Source organism: Myotis yumanensis, unplaced genomic scaffold (assembly GCF_028538775.1).
Source record: "Myotis yumanensis isolate MYYU_CA2020_CCGP unplaced genomic scaffold, mMyoYum1.0.hap1 SCAF_8, whole genome shotgun sequence".
Classification (NCBI taxonomy): Eukaryota; Metazoa; Chordata; class Mammalia; order Chiroptera; family Vespertilionidae; genus Myotis; species Myotis yumanensis.
Genome location: NW_027223759.1, coordinates 47,293,787 through 47,321,772, shown reverse-complemented (window position 1 = coordinate 47,321,772; position 27,986 = coordinate 47,293,787). Strand labels below are relative to the sequence as shown.

The 27,986-nt window shown below is 39.9% G+C and overlaps 1 protein-coding gene across 1 annotated transcript in view; it reads right to left on the bottom strand.

Moving 5' to 3' along the window:
* LRP2 (LDL receptor related protein 2) overlaps window positions 1-27,986 on the bottom strand; it is a 213,557-nt gene that overhangs the window by 15,579 nt on the left and 169,992 nt on the right. The window contains exons 60-69 of the mRNA XM_070423495.1: window positions 27,208-27,324; window positions 26,247-26,384; window positions 17,158-17,280; window positions 13,949-14,077; window positions 8,860-8,991; window positions 7,686-7,817; window positions 5,806-5,949; window positions 3,910-4,075; window positions 1,754-1,882; window positions 477-697 (exon numbers count right to left, since the gene is read on the bottom strand). Of these exons, the coding sequence (XP_070279596.1) occupies window positions 477-697; window positions 1,754-1,882; window positions 3,910-4,075; window positions 5,806-5,949; window positions 7,686-7,817; window positions 8,860-8,991; window positions 13,949-14,077; window positions 17,158-17,280; window positions 26,247-26,384; window positions 27,208-27,324 (1,431 nt within the window). The remainder of the gene's footprint in view (window positions 1-476; window positions 698-1,753; window positions 1,883-3,909; window positions 4,076-5,805; window positions 5,950-7,685; window positions 7,818-8,859; window positions 8,992-13,948; window positions 14,078-17,157; window positions 17,281-26,246; window positions 26,385-27,207; window positions 27,325-27,986) is intronic.

The following is a 27,986-nucleotide window of genomic DNA, read 5'->3' as shown; positions in this document are numbered from 1 at the left end:
TGATGTTTCTAACTCTCTATCTCTCTCCCTTCCTCTCTGTAAAAAATCAATAAAATATATATTTTTTTTAAAAAGAAAAAATATGTTTGTCTCCTTCTAGGTGTTTCCAGTTGTGCAAAATGAACAATTCAGCACAATAAGAACAAATGTGTCTAAAAGTGGTTAGACATGGGTTACCCCGGTCCACAGGACCACCTCCTCTCTCAAGGTAACTCAACTGGAACCTCAATCATTTTAATATCTGCTGCTGAGAGCATTTTTAAAAAATTACGTAAAAAGAACAAAAAGAACTTAATTACAGCATTCCTAAGAAGTTCATTTGCATTTAAATCAGCAGCTGAGAGCTGGGGAAAGTGATATTTAAGAATTAACATAAACCACTTCTTAACATTGGAGTTCCTTTCTGAGAAAATAGGCAAAGAGATTGGAAAGATATTAATTGATTATTGAACTTTAAATTCTAATTAATTTCTAACCTGCACTGGCAACAATTCTCCTATCAGTCCCATCATATTTTATGGTTTCAATCGTTTTCTCCTTGAAGTCGCTCCAGTAGATTCGGTCATTGTTCAAATAATCAATAGAAAGACCGGTCGGCCAACCGAGGTCTTCGCGGACCAGGATGCTCCGATGCTGCCCATCCATCCAGGCTGACTCGATTTTCGGTTCTTTGCCCCAGTCCGTCCAGTACATAAGCCTGTAACAGAAAGTCTCCTCATTGTAGCATTTCATCTAGTGAGGCTCCTCCCCTGAAGTGGAGCATGGACTTTCCACAGGAAAGCCAACTGTTTTTCTTAGAGCCCTAGTGCTAAGTAATGCTGTTTTAACACTTTATTTGAGAAGACATAGAGAAAAGGGGTAGCCAGGGCATCTGTGATCTCTCCTTCCTGAAAACTGCACCTTCTCAGTAGAAACTGGCCAGCCCTGCCCAATGATATACACCCAGACCCTTTAAAATATATACATCATTAAAAAAGCTGTTCCTTCTTCAAAAAAATATTTATTGAATGCCTCTGTGCGAGAGGCACTCTTCTGTGTGTGGGATGTCTCTGAGATCAAACAAGGATTCCTACCCTCAGGAAGCTTACCATCGAACTCTTTTAAAAGACATTATTTTGCATCCAATTAAGGCTTAATTATGAAAGAATTGAGTAGACCAGGGATTGTGCCACTTCAAATCCCTAGAAAGGATCAGGCAGGCAAGATAAATGCATGGAACAGAGTAGCTATACACATGAAGTGAAAGGCAGACAAGGTTCTGTCTAAAAATTCCAGGCAACACTACATCAAGGAAGACATACCTACCTAGTGTTATCACTTCTGATTTTTCAAGTACCAAATACAGATTTTTAAAACTTTAAAAATGTGAGCAACTCAGTAAGTCAAATATGCTTATGGGCCATATTAGCCCACCAGCCACCACTTTGCAGTCTCTAGTCTAAACCAATCATCAGGTATAGATCCATCCTTAAATTCTTTTGAGGAATGTGTGGAATTTAGATTAACTGGGGTCTGGAAAATATGTGGCCAGAGGCCTTCCCCTTACACAGCATAGATCTGAAGCCTCGTTGGTCCTAAATGATCTTTAGGGCATATTGTAAATCTTGAAAATAGTCATAGATGTCACTCCAAAAAAGTCAAAAGACAATTTTAGTGCAATTAGGAAAAAATAATCAAATACATGTAAATTTTTTTTTTTTGAGAATCCAAGTAGAAAATATCTAGAACATTAAATGCTCCTTCAAGTACTTACCCTAGTTTGGGATTCACAACCACGGCAGCTGGTTGATCTAGTTGGGTGGTAATCAGCCACTTTCTGTACCTCCCATCAAGTTTAGCCACCTCAATCCGTTGACTCCTGGCATCCGACCAGTAAATATGCCTGAATTTAGAGGGACACTGTTAAACAACCAAAAAGTCTAGACTGGTCACTTCTAGGAGTTCTGAGGGTGAGAACATTTAGTTTGGAAATCCCGGCTGACATGACAGCTACTCAGATGCTAGTGACCTGGGCATAGTCTCCCCCACTAGAGATTGCCAAGGGGACATCTGTGGAAGGTAACAAGTGGAGAAAAGAGGGAAAGGGGAAACTCCTGCTTGATCAGTCAAAGCGGCTGAATCAGCCAGGATCAAATGATGATGGACTCACATCTGGCATTCTTACGAGACATGTACTTCCAGGTAGAAGCTTTAAGCAATTTTTGGATGGCCTTTTCCTTCTGATTGCCCATGAGTCGGCTTCCTCCTCAGCCAAGAACCCCATTGGAATCAGTAGGAATCTGGCATCATTTCCAAGGATGAGTGGAAATAGCCTTTCAAAATAACAAACTCAGCCAGGCCATCCTGCCCTTCTTCCATCCTTAAACTTGTGGCCATCCTGACCTTCTTCCATGCCTAAGACTGAGGCTATCCTGCCCTTTTTCCATCCCTAAGACTGCAGGTCTCAGTCTCTTCCAGGCAGAAAGATTTCCATCTGTTTCTTAATTCACTCATTCATTAAGGCTGAGAAAGAGGTAAAACTTCAAACAGGAAATCAGATCTGGCATTGCCTGCTTGGTTTTGAGGAGGAAGTGCTGAAGTCAAGAGTTTCAAGTTCCTAATTTGCTGAGGCCTAGATTTGTGGCAGAACATGCTAGAATAAGTCTCTCCTTTTAGCCTGCAGGCACAGTGGGGACCTCATTAACTTCAGAGATGTTCAAATCTTCCAGTAACACCAGAAAAGTTGTTTAAAGGTAAAAATTATTTAGTATGACAAGTGACTCTCCATTCTCCCCGAGGGGCAGCAAGCCTAAGCCTTCCCTTGTGAACATTTTCCCACTGTTAGTTCATTTTCAAGGACACAGGGTATTCTATGAATGCCTGAGCTCTGGTTCTAATGTTATCACTTGCCACCAATGTCACTCCAGTGCAAGGCTCTCCCATGAAGAAGGAGCTTACTGACTTTTCCACATCAGTTTGCATCCATGCATCTACCTTATGATAAACTATCCAAAATATGTGGCTCTGCTCCCTGGGGTTCTAGAAAATCTAAAAGAGAACAATGGAGCCAATATCTCTATTAACAAACAACCCAAAGATTACAGCAAAGTCAAATTTCCAATCTGTTTAGACAACACAGTCTGCCCAAAACACAAGGTGTGGATTTTTCCTCCCTGAAATAATTACCATGGAGAAAAATGTTTCATCCCAACTGCTTTGCTGGGAGAATTGTGAATATGTCCCATTTCTTCACAAAATGAATAGTTCTGCCATACTACAAGATAATTTTGGGATCCAGAACACTGTTGGCAAAAATGTTCTCCTAGATATAAATATAGAGTCTTCACCTTTGTTCTTTCCCAGACTCTTTCAAGGCACATCCTCCTATATAATAAAAGCCTAATATGCTAAGTGTCCGACCGTTCAACCAGTCACTATGACGCGCACTGACAACCAGGGGGCAGATGCTCCAACTGGTAGGTTAGCTTGCTGCTGGGGTCCTGCCAAATGGGACTAGGCGAGAAGGGCTGGACACGCCCTGGAGTCCTCCCAAGGTCCCTCCCCAGCCCTGATCGTGCACCAGTGTGGTCTCTCTGCCTGGCCTGCACCCTCTCGCAATCCGGGACCCATCAGGGGATGTCAGAGAGCCAGTTTCTGCCCAAACCCCACAGACCAGGCCAAGGGACCCCACAGGTTCACGAATCCGTGCACCAGGCCTCTAGTATAAAGTAAATGATAATATTTATAGGACACATTGGTGTAAGCAGAGGTGGTTGCTGGGGCTAGAGCAAGCCCAGGCATTCTCCAGCTGCACCAGTGGCTAAATGTACCCATATCCGGATCCAGCTTAACTCATGTGCCCAGGAGAACAGGAAGGAGCTCTGACCAGGTAAATAGAAGGAGCAATAGGGGAATATACACTAAACTTACCTTCCAACCCAGTCCACTGCTAATCCATCTGGCTGCATTATGTATTTCAGGCCCAGGTCAATTACTTGCACATGGTTGTTACTGCCAGATTCAAAGTTGGGGATGTAGGCACGTTTGATAGCACCAAAATTAGAGCCATGCCCTAGCACAGTGTAATATATGACACCTGCAGAGGCAAGACACACACGTCAGTTTCATGTTAAGAACATCAGGTAAGAGAGAACCTGGGGTCTAGTTAGATGAAGTACTGTTCATTTATTGACATCTATACCTCCTCATTGTTCCTATATTAGTAATAATTCAATTACACCCATATGATCAAACCTCAAAACCTCTCATACTTGAATAGCTATTAGCTACACATGCTTCAATTGGTAATACTGATACAGACTTAATTGTTTTTATTTAAAGGTAATTCATTAAAACATATTTCAGTCAAGAGCCTATTTACTCTCATTAGGATCAAGTTCTAATTTCCAAAATAGAACATATAGATAACCAGGGGCAGGCTGTTGAGAGTTTGAAATCATACAAAGTAACAGTGACAATCAAGGAGCCATGCAGATGTGAAGTCTTATTTTATGTACAGACTAAAAGACAGTAGGCAGCAGACATTTTGAAAAGCATAGGACAATTGTGACTTTTTAAGGCATATACTTTCCTAGGTATATACTAGTCTTAAAAAGTTTATTGTATTGCATAACTGTGTGAAAACATAATAACAAATTGTACATTGCCCAGTTATTGATAGTTTGCAAAGCATCTTCATATCTATGATTTCATTTGATCTTCAACACAACTCTCAGAGGCAGGCAGGCAGAATGAGATTTCTGCTCTTACTTTACAAATAAGAAATAGTGATCCAGCCCTAACCAGTTTGGCTCAGTGGATAGAGCGTCAGCCTGTGGACTGAAGGGTCCCAGGTCGATTCCAGTCAAGGACATGTACCCTGGCTGCAGGCACATCCCCAGTGGAGAGTGTGCAGGAGGCAGCTGATCGATGTTTCTCTCTCATTGATGTTTCTAACTCTCTATCCCTCTCCCCTCCTCTCTGTAAAAAAAAATCATTAAGATATTTTTAAAAATATATAAAAGTTATTTTAAAAAAAAAAGAAAAGAAAAGAAATGGCGGTCCAGAGAACTGTTACAAAGCTAGTAGATGAGGGAGACAGGCATAGAAGGCATGTTTCCTGACTGCCGCCCCATGACCATGTCCCATACAACATTCAGAGACATGAAAGGGTCCACATAAGCATTATTCAATTTTTCATTCATTAAATTAAGTTTTTTGAGCACCTACCATGTATACTTTACTAGATGTTTGGTCAGGTGCTAGGCATGTAGACATGAATTAGATTCAACCTCTGGTTCCAAAGAGCACATGGTTAAGAAAGAGGTTGGGAGAAAAATATGTGGACAAATAACTATAACTCAATGTAACCCGTGCTTTAGGAAAAGCATGTATAAAATGTTACTGGTTCAGAGGTGACCAATAACAAAACTGTGCTGGAGGAATTACGGAAGTTGTCACAGAGGAGGTGACATCTGAATTGGGTCTTTGAAGTTTCAGTAGAAATCTTCCAAGTGTATAACAGTGGGGAAGAACAAGATCTGTGTGAGCAAAGACAAGGTGATATTAAACAAAGGGCTATGAATGGTCCTGAAAGGATAATCCCCAGGGATGGGAAAAGGTTCAGTGAGAACTTGGGAAAGGTTGGCTGGGACCATGGCCATGCTAAGGTATCTGGATAGAAGGTGTCCATGCTGGATAGAATAAGCTTCTGCTTCCACTCACACAACAAAATTGACTCATTACAAATAAATCCCCGAAGTTCAACACCTTATAAGTCAATTAATTCCATTAATATCAATGACAAATGCCCAAGTTCATACTCACTGAGAGCTATGCCCTCGGGATCCCAATCATAATCGATAGCCTGAATATGTTCTTGTTCTTCAAGATAATCTGCATACTTCTCAGATGAGAGATTATATTTTCGAATTCGCACGTTTTCAGGAAGTAGCAACAAAGGGGGGTCACCTACAAACAAATGAAGGGCTGCTTTATCTGTTTGTTATCTATCTGAACTTTTTATATATATAAAATAGGTTATAAAATAGCAGGTATCCTCCCCCCTTTTAAAAAAATGAGGTTTTATAGCAATCTATCTCTGCTAATCCAGTTGGATAGATAGCTCTATCCATGCAAAATCCATGACTGCGGACATCTTTATCTCTATTCAGGTGGAAAGCTAGCATTTCTATTAGGGGCATTATCCATTCTTTATTCTTTGTCCTCAGTGGACAACAGTTTAGAGCAAGGTAAGACTGAGACTCCCTAGGAAGTGTCCTCTTTTCCACTATTTTTTTTTTCTTTATTCACCAGCAATAAAACAGACAAGATGGTAGACATTCAGTCTCACAGAAGAAATACAATTATGTATAGTCTTACTAAAAGTTTACCAGAAAGTCCTCATTCCTAACTCTTTACTGACAGATTTTATGATTCTTTTAGCAGGTAATCAGCTCCATGACTCAATTTAGCTCCTAGCTAATGACAAAAAACAGCTTGTTCTTGATTTAATTTTTTTTTTTTTACCTAAAGCAGCTATTTTAATGGTGATCCTGAGTTGCAGTGTCTAAAATGTTTTATTTTATATACTTGCCTAATGTCAATCAAATTTAATTTAAGTAACTTATGGAAGTTTATTTTATAAATTTCCTATCTTGACATTATTATGTCCTATATAAATATTCTAATGTATTTCAGTCATCTCCTTAAAAGATTGAACCACTTTTTAAATTTGCTGCTTAATTACCAGACCAACTGTTCAAATGCCTTTGCCCTCATTTTCATTCAGTATCAAAAATGTTTATAGGGTAAAACACTTAAGTATGGTAGTCAAATGTATGCAATAAAAGCCCAACTTGTATGAAGAAATTAAACAGTCATTTCACCTTTAATTTTCAAAGTAAAATGTCACTTTTTTATCAAATTCCTTAAACCTTAGTACAAACTTTAAATTCAAATCCATAAGATCATGAAATCCTATACCCCTTAAATGGGATATACTGATTTCAATCAGACCCTTGGAAATTTGGACTATAATATTTCTAACCTAACAATCTTTCTCTTTTGTACATTTCTATCTAGTACTTGTTACTGCTTTTTGTAAGACTGGTTCTCAGATACTTGAATTAACTAAAATGCAGAAGTAATGATTGAAATTTTGAATGTGCCAGGTTTTCTGGCACATTCTTTCTGTCTGTGATCACTAGTCCATGAACAATAAAATAGCGATATGTCAACAAGGTTTCTTTGATGTTCCCCAATTGAATGTGACTTTTTTTGTGTGATCCATATTGAATTACAGGGCCTCAAACATTGATCTCAGTGGAGTGGAAGTTGGAGAGCTTCATTAATTTCCTTATATTATTGACCATCCTATAAGAATGCTTTTATTGTTTGAATCTTCTGGAAGGTGACATCTTTTCTACCTTCTGAAGTTTTTATCAAGGTGGACAAGAGCCTAAGTCCAGAATAAAAAGTAACACCTAACTCTTATTTGATTCCCTAATTATTTGTTGGGAAATTGTAATTTTTGTTTTAATCTAGCAAGGGAGGAAAGAGGAGAAGAGACAGGATGGGTGTTGGAAGATAAGTCACTGATGAATTAAAAATAAGACTTTCACTCTAAAATTTATTTTCTGGTATATTGTACTCATCAGCATTTATTTCTCTGAGAGTCAATCAATCCTGACATGAGCCCATCATACCATCAGCTTCACACCGATTTCCATGGATGCCACTAAAGGATCTGAAGCCTTCGGCACAGTAACACTCATAACTTCCTTTAGTGTTTTGGCAGTGCTGTGGACACGTCGCAAATTGCTCACACTCGTTAATGTCTGTAGGCAAAATAAAACCAAATATGCAACATCTGCTCCCATCCATTCTTTAGAAACCCTGCTTCTGTTTAAATCCATATTCACAAACAATGAGGACTGAAAAGACTGCAGATGAAAACAACAAGCAGATACCAACGTTTGTAGAACACTTTCCATATTTCTCCTCCTATTTAATCATCCAGAAAGACTCTATGAGGTATGGATTGTTCTTAAACCCAAAGTCTCAAAGCTGGTAAGCAATGAAAACAGGGTTTAAACTGAAGCAGAACAAACATTTCCCTTTGGGGAAGGAGAGGTTGTCATCACCACTTCCCCTCTGCCAACTAGCTTCAGAAATGGGAGTAATTGATTTGGTTTTTCAATTGAGTTCTTAAGCTTTAGCTTTCAAAATAACTCTTCCAGTCATCTGAGTATGGCACTTCATGTGTTAGAAACAGTAAATTCAAATAATAAAAGAAACTTAAAATCATACTCATAACTTAATAGCTTGAAGAGCTATCTTCTGACTATATCTTTAAATTCATGTCTGACATAAGTAGGTGTGTAATATATATGTTGTTCGATTTAAGACAAAAAATTAAGACTTGTTGCTTGTTAAAATAATTTGATCTCACATAGTGATACAATAAACCGCCATCATCACTGAAGCATTCATAAGTCATATCAATTTCACAGATATTACTAAGGATGAGCTATCTGCCTAGCACCCTGCTAAGCACTGATAAGATAGTATAGGGAAAAAAAGCACTTGGATCCCTGAATTTTTGTGTGTTTTCTCACAACCCAAAAATTTAATGAGGAAAATATATCTTGATATTTGTCATCTATATATATTTAATTACTTTATAACATATAACCAGATTGAGAACGGATCACCACCCCTAACAGTAAAATTACAGGTGCACCCAAGTACTTTAATGAGCTAGAACAATGAGTTTAGTCCCATTCAGGGAATTAAATGGTGGTTTAATAATAGAGAATGAGTAAAGAACATAAAAAGGATAAGGCTCTCCTAATAGGAATTGGAGGAAATATATTCTACCATCACAGGAGTTTCTGTCTGAAATACTGGCTTTGAACCCAGGTCTACAGGAGCAGATAAATCCTCCTTCACTTAATTGGGTACAATTTTGTTCACATAGATTTTCAGCACATGATCTTTCTTTTCCTTTATCTGAAAAACAAAATCACAATATTACGAATGGAAGGTATAAACCAGACCAATCACAACTATTCATTGCTAAATAAGTTTTAGCCAGAGCACAATAAAATACATAAGTTAGTCATATGTATGCTAATAGAACAACAAATTGATATACATGGAAAGGAATTTTGCAATATGTATATATCAAGGATTTCAAAATATTCATACTTTTACCCAGTTGTTCCACATTAATAAATTTTTCTCTCAAGAAGGAAAAAACATATGCACTATGATTTATGTTTAAGGATTACAATATTATAATGAGAAAATTTTGAAGGCAACTTGAATGTCCATTTAACAATAGGGAATAAATTACGGTGTACTGTATTTTATCAAATCTAAGGTACCTCTAATGCACCATTATTTTATGCAACACTAAAACAGAAAAGATCTGGGACTTACACTATGGCATGTTATCAATTGTAAGATGTATCCTGGTTTCAGAGATATTAACAGTGAAACTAAACATTCATTTTAGAATCAATGTTTATTATTTATGATTATCTACAAAATGGATTGCAATGTAATCAATAAAATTCATGGTTTCAAATGATACTTTTGATCTGGGAAATACCTATAGTAAAAATGGAGAAAAAGATTGTAATATTATTTAGTATAAAATAGTTCTTTAAAATTTTTAAATATTAAGAAATACTTTTTTGCACATGTACACAAAAGTACAATAAATTTGGAGATTAGTTCTCTCTTATGATGTGATTCACGTGATTTTTACTTTTGATTGTTAATATATTTTCTGGATTATATAACTTTCATAATAAAAATAATCATCTAATAGTTTATCTTTGTAGGGCCCATATGAATGACTCAGTATTCCTGCTGTTCTAGGGCCCAGATCCTCCAGGATAGCCTTTTAATAGTTAGGACTCTACTCAGGACACTTTGTTGCTCATCATTGTCCCCAGTTCTTGTCTCTGCAAGTATCTGTCCAAGCTATCTGGCTTTCATTCTTGTCATTCTTATCAGTTTGCTTGTTTTATCCTGAGTCTTCATTACAGGGAAGCTGACAAAGATAAACATAGTGAGTGATAAGGGGGGTGGGGGAGTTTGCGATGGGAAAGGTGGTTTTCTCCATAAAGGATTCAAGTTTCATCTACTTCTGAAATGAAATGTGTCTTCATCACAGGCTTAATATTTTAGTCAAAGAGACTGTGGTATCTCCTGGCTCAATTCTTTCAAATCCAAATAGGTTTTTTAAAAATGTATCTTTATTGTTGAAAGTATTACAGACGTCCCCTTTTCTTTCACCATTGACCCCCCTCCATCCCATCTCTCCCTCCCCACCCCCAGGCCTTCACCACACTATTGCCTGTGTTGATGGGATATATATACGCATATAAGTGCTCTGGTTAATCTCTCTCTACCTCCTTCTCCCCCAGCCCCTACCCCCCTCAGCTTCCCTCTGAGATTCGTCAGTCTGTTCCATGCTTCATGTCTCTGGATCTATTTTGTTCATCAGCTTATTTTGTTCATTAGATTCTATATATGAGTGAGATCATGTGATACTTGCCTTTCTTTGATTTGCTTAATTCACTTAGCATAATATTCTCCAGTCCCTTCATGCTGTCTCAAAGGGTAAGAGATCACTCTTTTATAGAGCTGCATAGTATTCCATAGTACAAATGTACAGCATCTTTTTTATCCACTCAAGCAGATTTTTCTCTATCTTCTACAGTAGGCAAAGAGGTGAACTTCATCACTTCTCAGAGTCCCTTAGGGTACAGTGACTATATATGTGGTTTAAATAAACTAAAATCATGGAGTTTCAAAAAAGAAAAATAGCCACAAAATAAAGCACAATGGCATTCAATGGAATGCTGCCCTTGGAGTTCATACTTCAAAGTTGTACACATGAAAGCCTTATAATAAAGTCTGAACTCTTAATAACTACACATTGATAAATAAGTCTTTTCAGATTTTCTATTTCCTCTGGAGTCAGCTTTAGTGTTTTCTGTCTTTCCAAGAATTTGTCCATTTAACCTAAGTTGTTGAATTTGTTGACATGAAGTTCCTCACAGTATTCCCTTATTATCTTTTAAATTTCTGTAAAACAGGTTCTGATGCCTCCTCTACATTGCTAAATAAATGTGACCTATTTTTATTAACATAGATACACTGGACCCTATCATATAACCTAAGTCTCATGTGCATGATTAGACTCTGTAATTTCCTCCCAGCTCCAAAATCTGTATATGATTAGGGGCTCCAGGAGGTTAAAAAATTTCCAAAACAATTGCTCCCTTGCAAATCCTGTCATGTTCATACTTTTTAAATGTACATAATCAAAAACTTCACTATAAACAAAACAAAAACAAAAACTCCAAACCCCACTGAGAAAGTACATGAAATAAAGGGCAAGTCAACTTCATATGGCTGGTTACCCATACCCCTTTGCTCAACATAGGAACAAAGCTGCCAATAAGTCTCTGGGATGCCTCAGGAAAAAGTGATTAAAGCCCAAGAAGTTGAAAGCATGTGGCACTAAGGTGACTAAGACACGGGCTCCTAGAGTTTGAAGAACTCCCTCCTTTTCCCTCTAAAGAAACCAAGCTGGTTTGGCTCACTAAATAGAACATCAGCCTATGGACTGAAGGGTCCGGGTTCCATTCCAATCAAGGGCATGAAACTCAGTTACAGGCCCCCGACCCTGGTTGGGGTCAATCGATGTGTCTCTCTTATATCGGTGTTTCTCTCTGTCTCTCCCTTTCCCTTCTACTCTCTCTAAAAAATACCAATGGAAAAACATCCTCAGGTAAGGATTTAAAAAAAGAAAAAGAAACCAAGGCCTGGAGAAGTCAGTAGTTGCCCAAAGGGGCACAGCAAATGGCAGAGGAACTAAAGGGCAGCTCTCCTAGCCTGGAGTCATGGGACTGTTCAGGCTCTGCCTCTGTCACTCTATGTGACTTCAAGCACGTTACTTATGCTCTCTGAGCCTTATTATATAGAGAGACATAATAGCAGCGACCCAATGGGGCTAACTTGAGTGACAAATTAAATAATATATGTGAAAGCATTTCCTAAAAACTATAAAGGACTACAAAAGTGTGAATTATTAACATAACATTCCAACATTTCCATGACAATATTGAGATAGAATCATCCCTTGATTGTGTTCGTCATCTTTTTCCCGCACAAACTTCTCCCTCTACTTTAAAAATAAAAATAAATGTTTCCTTCCAAGGTCCCCTGTGACATTCTCATCTTTACCAACTACCCTTAGAAGCTTTTCCCCTAAGTGCCAAGGATACTGCATTTGGCTTAAAATGAAAAAAATGTGAAGACAAACAAAATATGTAGCTGAGAGGCAACCAGTGAACTAGGAAGAAGTACTCTGCAGCCCTAGCCGGTTTTGCTCAGTGGATAGAGCTTCATAGCCGGTGGACTGAAGGGTCCCAGGTTCGATTCTGGTCAAGGGTATGTGCCCGGGTTGCAGGTTCAATCCCTAGTAGGGGGTGTGCAGGAGGCAGCCGATTAATGACCCTCTCATCATTGATGTTTCTATTTCTCTTTCCCTCTCCCTCTCTGAAATCAATAAAAATATATTTTAAAAAAAGAAGTAGTCTGCAGATAGGTAGATCGGAGTCAGTTCAAAGCCTAGCTCAACCTCTTATTGAGAGAAAGACATGGCCACTTCATTTAACCTCAAAGTTGGGGAAGAAAAAATGGCGGAGGCTTAGACGGACGTGTTGGTGCTTTGTCCCGGAGCAGATAGGGGCAAGCAGCTGAAACGGGTAACAATCAGCCCGATCAAGCTGGGGAGGTTCAGCTGAGAGACGGTCTGCAGCCAGGAAAGACAGAGAACTCCTAAAAAATGCGGATGGTTAGAGATTGAGGCTGAAACTTCCCCCTGGGCGCCAGCGCAGCGGCGAGACCGCGCCATCTTGGGAAGCGGTTACCGGCATCCAGAGATCGGCTACTAACCCGGAGGCAACGACTCGCAAGCAGCGCGACTGCAAGAGGCCAGAGGAGACCTGCACCCCTCCACGGAAAGATTCAAGCAACAGCGGCCTCCTGATCACCACACGCTCTGCCTGGGGAACAGTTGCTGTGTGTGAAGCCTCCCTCCACCAGCCAGAAGAGCCACCACAACTGTGAACAGCACCCACCAGAGGCTCTGCTATCAACAGAGGAGCTGCTGCTACCACAACCGCCCAAGGAGCAACCACAGCCAGAGGAGCCACTGCCACCCAGGGAGCAGCCACTGCCACCCAGGGTCCAGCCACTGAACGACTCAACAACTAGTCATGTCAGTGAGATCAAACATGGGTAGACAAAGAAACTCCCAAAGGAAAGAAAAGGAGGACTTGCCAGAAAAGCAGCTAAGTGAGACAGAGATATGCAACATGACGGAAAAAGAATTCAGAATAAGGTTCCTAGAGTACATGCACCAGATGTTCAAGAAGCAAGAAGAAACAGATGAAAAACTCAACTACTTATGCAAGAAGCTAGAAGAAACAGATGAAAAAATCAACAACTTAAGTAAGTCCCAAGAAGAAATGAAGAGCGACATAACTGCAATAAAAAACACCATTGAAAGTATCAACAGTAGACTGGGAGAAGCGGAGGACCGAATTAGTGAATTAGAAGACAAGGAAGCAAAACACACTCAAACTGTACTGCAAATGGAAAAAACCTCAAAGTTGGGCTTCTCATTCGTAAGGAGAGAGAGAAGGAGAGAGAGCTCATAGGATTGTTAAAAGAATGAAATGAGATAGCACATGTAGTGTGTAGCACTGTGACTGGTATAGAGTAAGTGCTCAGTAACAGGCGGCTGTGGGCTTGAATGCAGCTCAACGCACAAAGTCAGTTAAAGAGAAACATGCAGCTACCATCTACTTTATGTTATTCATGCTTTCACTAGGTAAACCTGAATTGACACAATGAAATATAAAAATAAGTCTTTACTTACTGCAACCTGTTTCATCAGACTGGTCACCACAGTCATCAACATCATCGCATGCAAGGTGCTGTGAAATGCATTGCTTGTTGCTGCACTTAAATTCATCTTCTGCACAAGGTCTCGGGGTCGGACCTACACCTGTAATTTAAGAACAAATTAAAGTCAGAACTTTTTCTTCTGTGAAACAAGAGGCTTCCCTCTATGGGAGGGACAGTGGCTACTCACCAATAACCTCATGCTTCCCAACATTTCCCAGTCTCCCTTGCAATTATGTTAGGACCATGTGACTAGTTTTGGTCAATAGATTCTGAGTTGGAAGTGGCACGGGTCATCCTGGGCTGAAGCAATTGAAAGCTCACGTGCCCCCAACCCCCAACCTTCGGCCCCTTTGGCAACCCTGAAAGCCATGTGTTTGAGGCGGCCTCTTAACAAAACATCAACTATCTGGTCTTGGCTTCACAATCAGGAGGCAAGCAATGAGGACACTGATGTTGGAGGCAGGAGAGATGGAGACCTGGGTTATGCAATGGTAAGGCTGTCACCCTGGAAACATTGGAAGGCAGACCACGTGCTAGCTGCACTTGTCAGTCTCAGGAAAGATATTGGAAAACAGAGGGTTAGTGATATACACTGCTTGCCATTACCTGAGTCTGGCAAGGCAGTATAAGAAAGAAATAAGCTCAGGGAAGAAGTGGTTGATTTACAATCAGAACTGAAAGAAAGAAAAGTCCAGAAATTTGGAGTATGGGAAAAGCTGATTGCTTTTATATCCCAAACAATAAGAGTCTAAAGTTTAAAAGGCTTTGAGACACAAAGGCCCAGTAAAAGCTCGGTTGGATGAAATGACTGCCCATTCATTTTTCACGACAGCCTGAATGTAACTGACAAACAGTTGAGGCGAAGGTGCATGAGGGAAACAAAGCAAAGAAACAAAGCAGATTCAAGAACTATGTCTCATAAGAAACACTGAGTGAGGTTATTGGCAAATACTGGTAGATCCAAAGCCTGCTCAGTTTCTGAGAGAAATACATGACCAAATAAAACAAAATACTGTGATTGAGACTCAAAAAGCTCTTGGGCCCTGAACCTTCTATAGTCAGGGAGTGGGCTGAGAAAGCTGTGCAGCACCTAAGAAGGGCATATTTCCACTCCCTCTTCGTTTGAAAAGGACAATAGACAAGGAAACCCTCCCAAAGGGTGGAGGCAGAAACAGTAAGAAGCAGTGGACACAGGTGCTCCTTCCAGAGCACAGCTATGACTCATCAATGAACCTCCTTCGATCCCATAGTGGGAGCCCTCATAATGTCCTCAGAGGGTAATCAAGTCATTTGCTCTCCAAGTCAGTGTGCTTTTGAGAGTGAAAGGGGCACTCTCGATAATCCCACCAGGACAACAGGCATAAATCAGGACTGTCCTGGGCCAAAGTGTCACCTTAGCCCAGTGGCTTTTCAGAATTCTTAGGACTGGCGACTACAATGAGTCTCTAATTCTTCCTTCCCCAATGTGAATATTTATTTCTATTATGCTGCCCCTGTTGTAGCATTGTCTATTGGGGGGAAGGCGGTGGGGGTACAAATAAAGTTGGTCTATTGGTTTATGGGTCTCCAGACCAAAAGCAATCACATCCAGAATTGGTGGCATGACTACTGCCCAGTACCCAGAGCTCCTGGATTTCAGTTATTGATGGGACCATGAGTTATGTCCCTTGGGGAGAGGTTAAGGGTATTCTCCAAGTGTAGGAAGATAAGCAAAAAGGGATTTTTAGTGGCACAAGGACACATTATAGTAGAAATAATTGGTGTTCACTAAATATCCATGCATTTCCCTGCGTTTCCCAGTCTCCTTTGCAGTTCCAGCCAAAGGACTGTGAACACAAGAGATGTCTGTCACTTCCAGGCGCAGGAAACTAAGAACCTGTGTGCCTCCTCCACTTCTCTCTCTCCTGTCCCAGCACCCAGATGGCATAATTACTGGATGAAGGAGGGTTTCCTGACCTTCATCAAACTTTACATGAGTGAAAAATAACCCCCTGCTATGTGAAGCCATTGAAATGTTGCCTAGAGTGACGGCTAGCAATGATTCCTCTGACTGATGTCCTGCTCCTTGGGGAGAATAAGTATTTACTACCTCTTTTTTCCACTCTTGAATTTGACCACATGCTACAAATATCTTGCTCCATTAAAAAATGACATTTGTAGTAGATGAAGTGGGACAGGAAAAGGTGATCAAATTGTAAAAAAAAAAAAAAGTTTTAGCTTCAAGTTTTCATCCTATTGTGCTATGCCTCAAAAAAACATGTCAACAATGTTATAACCACATGTTCATCTTTTCTGAAAACAAGGAGAACAAGTGAACTTGGCAATAGTGTCAGAGTCCTCTCTAGTACACCATCCTCTCTGGGATGCAAGCTGGCCATGAGCATTCTAAGGCCACATTAATACAAGGGCCGGAAAATAGAAAAATTAGGCATTTATATAAATTTTCCCAGAAGATATTCTTTTAGGGAAAAAGTAACTGGAGTCAGGGGAAATAATTTTCTTACTGACTTTTTCCTAGATAAATTAAATTGCCCAGATAATTAATCAACTCTCCTGTTCAATGGACAGATTTTAAAACATTCTCAAAATGTAAAAGCACAGGTTTTTCAATATTAAAAACATTAAATTCAGCCAGTTTGAAACTTCTATCTTAAAACAATTCATCATTTTTCTCTTCTGAGCAATAAATTTTCATTTTAAAGAATATCAGACAAGCTAACACCAGTGTTGCCATATTTCACACAGTCTTTTCAGCTTTGCATTGATAAGTTCACAGTCATAGATTAACAATTAATAACTCTAGCCTGAAGAGTGACCAAGCCTCATCTTTAAAAACAAATAAACCATTAATCTGTGAGTGTGACTCAACCAGTATTTCGTGTTTGTTTCCATTTTCTTAAGAGAAAAGAGGAGAGAAATAAGAACCGAATATTCAAACAAAGACAAAAATTAGAAGGGACTTGCCAACAGCTCGCTCAAATGAGGAAGGAGTAAGTGGGGAAGGGTTGCATCTGAGTAATGCATGTTTACAAGGTCTGGTATAAACAATTATGTCGGCAGAGATCTGCAGTCATGGGTGCAGCTCAAGCCTCTACAGAACAAACTGAAATCCCAGAGGTTCATTTTGAAGATTGCAGACAATTTTGGGTCCTTAGTTTTCCCTTCTTTCTTCTGACTTACAGTTTTCCGCTTTCTCATCACTTCCATCTCCACAGTCATCCATATGGTTGCACATCTCGTGACTATAAATACAGCGATTGTTGTCACACCGGAAACGGTGTGGTGACTCACAGGGAACACTCACTAAAACAAAAGACAGAAAAATAAAAACACAGGTTTAAGAGTAGAACATAATGTCAATTTCTATAAAATGCCCATATGTCTGTACCACATTTGCTTGATTCAGCCATTCATTTGTTCATTCAATTCACCAATAGACAAATACTGGTATATCTTGAGTATCTGGAATACACCACAGTGCTGTGCTAGACATCAGCATCACTGGGAAACAAGAAAGCCACAGTCCTTGTCCTCATGGAACTCTCTTTCTAGCAGAGAAATGGACTTTACAAATTATCTATTCAACTGTGAAAGAGTCACAAAGGAGATATGCTATGAAAGCATCTACTGAGGGTAGGTGATATATCTTGGGGATAAGGGGTCAGAAGAGGCATTCACAAGGGAAGAGTCTGAGTCAGAAAAGAGCATGGTAGGTTTGGGGCCTGAATAAAGGGTCTCTGTGGATGGAGCACAGAGTGAGGACAGTATTGGACATGCATGAGCTCTTAGCCTCAGTCAAGAGGCCATTGCTTGTCCTTCTGACATCAGTTGTCATTGAGCCTCCAGAGCATGAAGTTTTACACAATGATGGACTCGCCTTCCTGAATTCCCTCATCAATTACATTTAAAGTTGACATCTCACATTCCAACACAGATTCATTTTGTTATCCAGAGTCAGACCACCAGCTGGTGCAGGTGCACCTTTGTGGAACCCAAGGGTAGAACCCAGGTCCCTTAGTTATTTGGTACAGGAGCATGGTCCTCTATGCATGTACCAGGAAGTCAGTGAACTCAACACACATGTGTGTTCTCCTTTCACAAGGAGGTCTTGGGCTGTTTGATTCCCTTCTTCCTTTGTACCACACACAGGGAGCAAGAGGAGAGACTTTTAATGATGTTGGTTATGTGGGGGAGAGGGAGGTCAGATCCAAGAGCTGGTTCTTGGAAGTACAGTTAATAGAATTATTTGCTATGAAAGGCAAGTGCAACACAATAAAATAGTGTTGGTCATTTTTTAATGTGGCTGTGTCTCCACCTCTCCAAAGTTTAATTTTACTAGCTATGGGCACTTTATCTTATAGAAAGAAGCAACTTCCTAAGTACTTCTTCTTTGAAAGTTACATATGCTTAAGATATTTTTCAAGATTCATTAAGTAAAAACAAAACATGGTTAGTTATTAACAAGAAAAGAGAAGGTGCCCACCCGGTGTGGCTCAGTGGTTGAGCATTGACCTATGAACAAGGAGGTCAGGGTTCGATTTCCCAGTCAGGGCACATGCCCAGGTTGCGAGGTCAATCCCCAGTATGGGCCATGCAGGAGGCAGCCAACCAATGATTCTCTCTCATCATTGATGTTTCTATCTCTCTCTCTCCCTCTCCCTTCCTCTCTGAAATAAATAAAAATATATTTTTTAAAAAAGAAAAAAAAAAGGTGGCAAGAAAAATGTAAGGATGCCACTGCGAAAATATAATGTATGCTAATTACAGTTCTCTAAAGGGAAGGAAATATTCTGATATTTCCAGAGTCAAATCCCTGGGCTAAAAATGAACAGTGATGGATCTAAGAAACCAAATGGAAAAGACGATATGAACTCCAGAAGCAAAGAGCAGCGGAGTCAGGCTAGGACAGTGATGGCGAACCTTTTGAGCTCGGCGTGTCAGCATTTTGAAAAACCCTAACTTAACTCTGGTGCCGTGTCACATATAGAAATTTTTTGATATTTGCAACCACAGTAAAACAAAGATTTATATTTTTAATATTTATTTTATATATTTAAATGCCATTTAACAAAGAAAAATCAACCAAAAAAATGAGTTCGCGTGTCAGAGGTGTCATAGGTTCGCCATAGGTTCGCCATCACCGGGCTAGGGGCTAATCAATAGTTTCAGCAGGAGTGTTTCTGGGGGTGCCTTCTCCTGTGTTAAGGGCTTTTACTTACAAAAATTTCTTAATCCTAAGCTTGCTTCAGAATCATTTGTGGGGCTTATTAAATGCGGAGATTGGTAGGCCCTACTGTCAGAGACTGGGTGAGGCAGGTCTGGGGTGGGCCCATGACTTCGCATTTCTAACACGTTCCCAAGAGATATGATGGACTCTCCCAGTATAGGGAGGTAACTTTGAGAGCTACTGTCTTAGAGTCTCTCCAGTGACTCCAAACATGTAGCAAAATAATTTAACAACACCTGTTTTCATTCACTTCGTTAAAATCAGTAGGTCTCAACAAGGGATTGCATTAAATGCTAAGGAGCTTTTAAAATAGACTTCTGCCCACGCCCCATCCTTGGAGATTCTGGTTCATTAGGTCCAAGCCTGGGGCAGGGCCAGAGCATGTGATTTTAAAACACTTCTTCCCAAGTGATTCTGATGTGAACCCAAACTGAGATTCACTGGTTTAAAACATAAATATGCATCATACAACAGAAGGGAATTTGATGGTCTTGAAGTATTATGAAGGAAAGTGACTTTAAAGATGAACTGGTCTTACAATCACCTATTGTGTTCTATGAAGCTCTAGAGCCGTGGTTCTCAACCTTCCTAATGCTGCGACCCTTTAATACAGTTCCTCATGTTGTGGTGACCCCCAATTTCATTGTTACAAATTGAACATAATTAAAGCATAGTGATTAATCACAAAAAACAATATGTAGGAAGCAAGATGGCGGCGATATAGGCAGACGCGTCCCAGGTCTTGTCCCGGAGCAAACGGAGTAAGCAGCTGAAACTAATAACACCCACCCCGAATTGGCAAATTTACTCAGCTGGTGAGACGGTTTGCAGCCAGGAAGGGCAGACCTCCCCTGGAAAGGTTAAAAACCAGGGATCTGGGCAGGAAAGTTTGCCAGACCTGAGCCCAGAGGGTCGGAGGGAGACCGCATGGCAGACAGCCGCGTCTCTTGGGACAGACACAGACCCTGACCAGGGTAAGGAGTTCTGCGGGTTTGCTGGCGCCAGGAGATTTGAGAGTTGGATTTTGTGATTGCGGAGAACTGAGACTAAAGGGGGCATCCTGAGGAACTGATCAGACCATGCAGTGCCCATAAGAGAGGAGCGTTTCCCAGACCATGCAGTGCTGGTAAGAGAGGAGCGTTTCCCAGACCGTGCCTGGTACGTTGTGCCTTGCTCTGTTGTATTTTGTGCCTTTAAATCAACGCAGCAGATCCAAGCAACAGCAGCCTCCTGATCACCGCAGCCTCCTGATCACCACACCCTCTGTCTGTGGAACAGCAGCTGTACGTGAAGCCTCCCCCCACCAGCCAGAAGAGCCAACACAGCTGTGAACAACACCCACCAGAGGAGCTGCTGCCAACTGGAAAGCAGCTGCTACCGCAACCGTCTGAGCAGCAACCACAACCCAAGGAGCCCCTGCCACCCAGGGAGCAGCCACTGAACATCTCAACATCTACATATGTCAGCGAGATCAAACATGGGTAGGCAAAGAAACCCCCAAAGGAAAGAAAAGGAGGACTCGCCAGAAAAGCAGCTAAGTGAGACAGAGATATGCAACATGACGGAAAAAGAATTCAGAATAAGGTTCCTAGAGTACATGCACCAGATGTTCAAGAAGCAAGAAGAAACAGATGAAAAACTCAACTACTTATGCAAGAAGCTAGAAGAAACAGATGAAAAAATCAACAACTTAAGTAAGTCCCAAGAAGAAATGAAGAGTGACATAGCTTCAATAAAAAACTCCATTGAAAGTATCAACAGTAGACTGGGAGAAGCGGAGGACCGAATTAGTGAATTAGAAGACAAGGAAGCAAAACACACTCAAACTGTACAGCAAATGGAGAAAAAAATTAAAAGACAGGAGGAGAGCCTAAGGGAGCTTTGGGACAACATGAAACGAAACAACATACGAATAATAGGGGTGCCAGAACAACAGAAAGATGAACATGGATTAGAAAACCTATTCGAAGAAATAATATCAGAAAACTTCCCTGAGGTGGGGAAGAAAAAAGTCACACAAGCCCAGAGAGTCCCAAACAAGGTGAACCCGAAAAGACCCACACCAAGACACATCATAATTACCATGGCAAATGTGCAGGATAAAGAGAGAATCTTACAGGCTGCAAGAGAGAGACGGAAAGTAACATACAAGGGATCTCCCATTAGATTATCAAATGATTTCTCAACAGAAACACATCAGGCCAGAAAAGAATGGACGGAAATCTACAAAGTGATGCAAAGCAAAGGACTGAATCCAAGAATACTCTATCCAGCAAGGCTATCATTCAAAATTGAAGGGGAAATAAGAAGCTTCACAGACAAAAAAGGGCTAAGGGAGTTTATCACCACCAAGCCAGCCATGCAAGAAATGCTAAAGGGACTGGTGTAAAAAGAAGAAATATCAAGCTCAGAAAGAAAACAGCCACACACACACACACAAAAAGAAATGGCTACAAACAAGTACCTTTCAATAATAACTTTAAATGTAAATGGACTAAATGCTCCAACCAAAAGACATCGAGTGGTTGAATGGATAAAAAAACATGACCCATACATCTGCTGTCTACAAGAGACCCACCTCATTAGAAGGGACTCACACAGACTGAAAGTGAAGGGATGGAAAAATATCTTTCACGCAAATGGAAAGGAAAAGAAAGCTGGGGTAGCAATACTTATATCTGACAAAATACATCTCAAAGTGAAGGCCATAACCAGAGATAAGGAAGGCCACTTCATAATACTAAAGGGATCAATACAACAAGAAGATATAACCCTGGTAAACATATATGCACCCAATGCAGGAGCACCCACATACATAAGAAAACTTCTGGAAGATATCAGGGGAGAGATCGACAACAATACAATCATAGTAGGGGACTTTAATACACCACTGACATCACTGGATAAATCCGCTAGACAAAAACTCAGCAAAGAAACAGCAATCCTAAATGACTCACTAGATCAGATGGACTTAATTGACATCTTCAGAACACTTCACCCCACAGCTGCGGAATATACATTCCTCTCAGGTGCTCATGGGACATATTCAAAAATAGACCACATATTGGGTCACAAGCAAAGTCTCCACAAATTCAAGAAGATTGAGATCATAAAAAGCATCTTCTCAGACCACGATGGCATAATGTTAGAAATAAACTACAATAAAAACAACCCAAAATACTCAAACACTTGGAAGCTGAATAGCATGTTATTAAATATTGATTGGGTTACCGATGACATCAAAGAAGAAATTAAAAACATCCTGGACACTAATGACAATGAAAACACAACAATCCAAAACCTCTGGGACACAATGAAAGCAGTCCTGAGAGGAAAGTTTATAGCTCTACAGGCCTATCTCAAAAAACAAGAAAAAATGGTAGTCAATCATCTAACTCTACAACTCAAAGAATTAGAAAGAGAGCAACAAGAAAACCCCAGAGTGAGCAGAAGGAAGGAGATAATAAAGATTAGAGCAGAAATCAATGAAATAGAGACCAAAAAAACAATACAGAAAATCAATGAAACCAAGAGCTGGTTCTTTGAAAGGATAAACAAGATTGACAAACCCCTAGCCAGGCTCACCAAGAAGCAAAGAGAGAGGTCCCAAATAAACCAAATCAGAAATGATAGAGGCGAAATAACAACAGACCCCACAGAAATACAAATGATTGTTAAACAATACTACGGGCAACTCTACTCCAACAAACTAGACAACCTGGAGGAAATGGACAAATTCCTAGAAAAATACAACATTCCAAAACTCAATCAGGAAGAATCTAAAAACCTCAATAGGCCAATAACTATGGAAGAAATTGAAGCAGTCATCAGAAAGCTTCCAGCAAACAAAAGCCCAGGGCCAGACGGCTTCACAGGGGAGTTCTACCAAACATTCAAGGAAGAACTAAAACCTACCCTCCTCAGACTACTACAAAAAATTCAAGAGGAAGGAACACTTCCAAGCTCATTCTATGAAGCCAGCATCACCCTAATACCAAAACCAGGTAAAGACATCACAATGAAAGAGAATCACAGGCCAATATCCCTCATGAACATAGATGCCAAAATCCTCAACAAAATCTTAGCAAATCGGATCCAGCAGTACATCAGAAGGATCATACACCATGACCAAGTAGGATTTATCCCAGAGATGCAAGGATGGTACAACATCCGTAAATCAATAAATGTGATACATCACATAAACAAATTGAAAGAAAAAAACCACATGGTCATATCAATTGATGCAGAAAAAGCATTCGACAAAATCCAACACCCATTTTTGATAAAAACTCTCAGAAAGGTGGGAATAGAAGGATCATACCTCAACATAATAAAAGCCATATATGACAGGCCCACAGCCAACATCATACTCAATGGACAAAAACTAACACCATTTCCCCTAAGAACAGGAACAAGACAGGGATGCCCACTCTCACCACTCCTGTTCAACATAGTACTGGAAGTATTAGCCATTGCAATTAGGCAAGAAGAAGAAATAAAAGGCATCCAAATTGGAAAAGAGGGAGTAAAACTGTCCTTATTTGCAGATGACATGATATTATACATACAAAACCCTAGAGACTCCATTGAAAAGCTACTAGACTTAATACATGAATTTGGCAATGTACCAGGATACAAAATTAACCCCAAGAAATCTGAGGCATTTCTATACACCAATAGTGATCTTTCAGAAAGGGAGATCAGAAAAACAATCCCATTTACCATCGCACCAAAAAAATTAAGATACCTAGGAATAAACTTAACTAAAGAGGTTAAAGACCTCTACTCAGAAAACTACAGGACGTTGAAAAAAGAGATAGAGGAAGACATAAACAGATGGAAGAACATACCATGTTCTTGGATTGGTAGAATCAACATCATTAAAATGTCCATACTACCCAAAGCAATCTATACATTCAACGCACTTCCCATTAAAATACCAATGGCCTTCTTCAAAGATCTAGAACGAACTCTCCAAAAATTCATCTGGAATAAAAAAAGACCCCGAATAGCTGCAACGTTCCTGAGAAAGAACAAAGTAGGTGGGATCTCAATGCCAGATATCAAGCTGTATTACAAAGCCACTGTTCTCAAAACTGCCTGGTACTGGCACAAGAACAGACATATAGATCAGTGGAATAGAATAGAGCGTCCAGAAATTAGCCTGAACCAATATGCTCAATTAATTTTTGACAAAGGAGGCATGAACATACAATGGAGCCAAGATAGTCTCTTCAATAAATGGTGTTGGGAAAATTGGACAGACATATGCAAGAAAATGAAACTAGACCACCAACTTACACCATACACAAGAATAAACTCAAAATGGATAAAGGACTTAAATGTACGACAGGAAACCATAAAAATTCTAGAAGAATACAAAGGCAACAAAATCTCAGACATATGCCAAAACAATTTCTTCACTGATACAGCTCCTAGGGCAGTTGAAACTAAAGAGAAAATGAACAAATGGGACTACATCAAAATAAAAAGCTTCTGCACAGCAAAAGAAACCATCAACAAAACAACAAGAAAACCCACCTCTTGGGAAAACATATTTGCCAACGTCATATCTGATAAGGGCTTAATCTCCAAAATTTATAGGGAACTCATACAACTTAACAAAAAGAAGATAAACAATCCAATCAAAAAATGGGCAAAGGATCTAAACCTTTCAAAAGAGGACATTCAGAAAGCCAAGAGACATATGAAAACATGCTCAAAGTCACTAATCATCCGAGAGATGCAAATCAAAACAACAATGAGGTACCATCTCACACCTGTCAGAATGGCCATCATCAACAAATCAACAAACGACAAGTGCTGGAGAGGATGTGGAGAAAAAGGAACACTTGTGCATTGCTGGTGGGAATGCAGACTGGTGCAGCCACTATGGAAGGCAGTATGGAGGTTCCTCAAAAAATTGGAAATGGAACTCCCATTTGACCCTGTGATCCCACTTCTAGGAATATATCCCAAGAAACCAGAAACACCAATCAGAAAGGATATATGCACCCAGATGTTCATAGCAGCACAATTCACCATAGCTAAGATCTGGAAACAGCCTAAGTGCCCATCAGTAGATGAATGGATTAGAAAACTGTGGTACATCTACACGATGGAATACTATGCTGCTGTTAAAAAGAAGGAACTCCTACCATTTGCAACATCATGGATGGAACTGGAGAGCATTATGCTAAGTGAAACAAGCCAGTCAATGAAGGAAAAATACCACATGATCTCACTCATTCATGGATAATAAAGACCATTACAAACTTTTGAACAATAATAGATACAGAGGCAGAGCTGCCTCAAACTGATTGTCAAACTGCAGTGGGAAGGCCAGAGAGAGTTGGGGGGCAGGAGGGAGGGGAGTAAGAGATCAACCGAAGGACTTGTATGCATGCATATAAGCATAACTAATGGACATAAGACACTGGGGGGTAAGGGAGGGTAGGGGTTTGTCAAGGGCGGGGGGGAAAAAAGGACACTTATGTAATACCCTTTGTAATACTTTAAGCGAAAAAAAAAATAAAAAAAAAATTAAAAAAAAAAAACAAAAACAATATGTAATTATATATGTGTTTTCCGATGGTCTTAGGCGACCCCTGTGAAAGGGTCGTTCGACCCCCCCCCAAAGGGGTCGCGACCCACAGGTTGAGAACCGCTGCTCTAGGGGTTTGGAAGAGATGTTTTGAGGGGCACTGAAAATAGCATGGAGTAGAAGAGGTACAACACCCCTACCAGACTCCAGCCACAACAGATGTGCCTCCAGTTATGCACAATGGGTTTCTAACTAAGACTTCTTTAGAAGAAATTGTGTTTTAAGGCCATAAAATGTTTAAAACCATGGATGTTTGCCCAACTTTCTCATGTTCCAAGTAGAGAACTAAACAGGGAGGCCAAGTGAAATCACAGTGAAGCAGATCATGTGTCCCGTACTCAGAATTATACAACTGCCTCCAGGAGCACATGCTCCACATCAGAAACAGGTTTTGCCAGACAATACTACTCCCATGCACTCCATTTCCCTCCCTCTTACAGCACAGATGAAGTTCTTCATCGGAACCATCACCACAGTCGTTGTCACCATCACATATCCAAAATGGGTGAATACAGACGTGATTTTTACATTCAAACATAACAGCTGGGCAGTATGTACCGTTGGGAAAGCGAGTGGCTGTTGGTGGGAAGACACATATTTAAATTATTAGGAGTTACTAGCATTGGAAAGTTGACCTTCTATTGCTCCTTTAGCTCTTTCCATTATCATCTGCTCTTCCTTACTCATCCAGATGTACTGTGGCCTTGAACTGCCTGAAATTCTGATGAAATATTTCTGAAGGACAGTTGTCCAAGCCCAATTTCCAATGACCTGAGTCATTCTGTGGCTAGCACTGGACTTTTGCTTTAGAGGCAAGGGCAGAACCTCAGCTCTACCCCTGATGCATTTACGTAGTTAGTCTCTTTGAAAGCAGGTTTTATGACAACCTCATCATCAACAATATCTATCATGAATATTCATCAAAAGTTATTGTTTATTCAGTAATTTATTAAGAGTAAAACGTGAATGATCAATCATTATTGGCATTACATTTTAAATAACTTTTCATATGCTATCATGCAATTCAAAAAAATTTTAACACCATAAATTCAGTAATCCAAGTTCTCTATACCCATTTAGTCATTGTTCAAATATTTACCTGCAATTTTTTACCCAATTAATGATTTGTATAATAGCTGATAATTATAAATACTTTTGGTAGCACAAATACTTACTATATTCTTTATTTAAAATATTATCAATGCTTTGAATGACTACTATGAATATATATGGATATGGGGACTCAAATCCCAGGTGAACTGATAATTGTCACTGAGTGCTGAGTAGAAAATACCTATGGCCTTTTAATCTAAGAAGTGGTGGCTGATGAATAGGTAGGGTCTAACTGTCATATCTGTACAATTCATATAAGCAGTGCCACAGGTGTAGAGGAACTTACGACAAACAGCTTCATCAGAGGCATCCAAACAGTCACTGATTCCATCACACCTCAAATCATCGGGCACGCAGTGTCCACTCTTACACTGAAAGTACCCTGGATGGCAGGTCCGCATCTCTGCAGAGAAAAGACTGTCGTTCTCAGAAGGCCTTGGCATTCTCAGACAGGTATTAGCTCCAGGGAGAGTAGTAAGAACTCAATCGCATTCCAATCCACACCCTGTCACTGGCTCTCAACAAACCCACAATTTACAGTTAGAATAAACAATGAATAATCTCTCAAAATCATACCTCCCCATTCAAGGGGCGGAGATGGAAGTACCTATTTCTCTTCTATCTCTGAAGTTTTTCCTCATCAATCTAAATTCCCCAACTTTTAATGTTTGCTGACTTTTCTCAGACCCAACCCTTACTCGGTAAAGAGCTATGAAAATTACATGGGGTTTCTAATTCCTATTCCAATGCTTTGCCTTCCATACCAGAGAGCTACAGTACTATTCCCCTTAGGGCCACTTGCTGGGGAATAGTAGGAACCAATGCTTTTATTTGTTTACTAGGCTGATGCAGATTAAAGTCTGCACCTAGGAAATGTTTAAGTTAAAATAAGATTTTTTTAAAATCTCTTGCTTTCCCCCCTATTATTATTTATCTAGACTACTATAAGTTAAAAATAAAGCATAGAAAAACAGCAGAAGATTCTATGCAATGCTAAGGTTTACATATTACATAAGTTACACAAAAATCATTTTACTCTAAAAACCTTACAGTCTGTCAAATGTG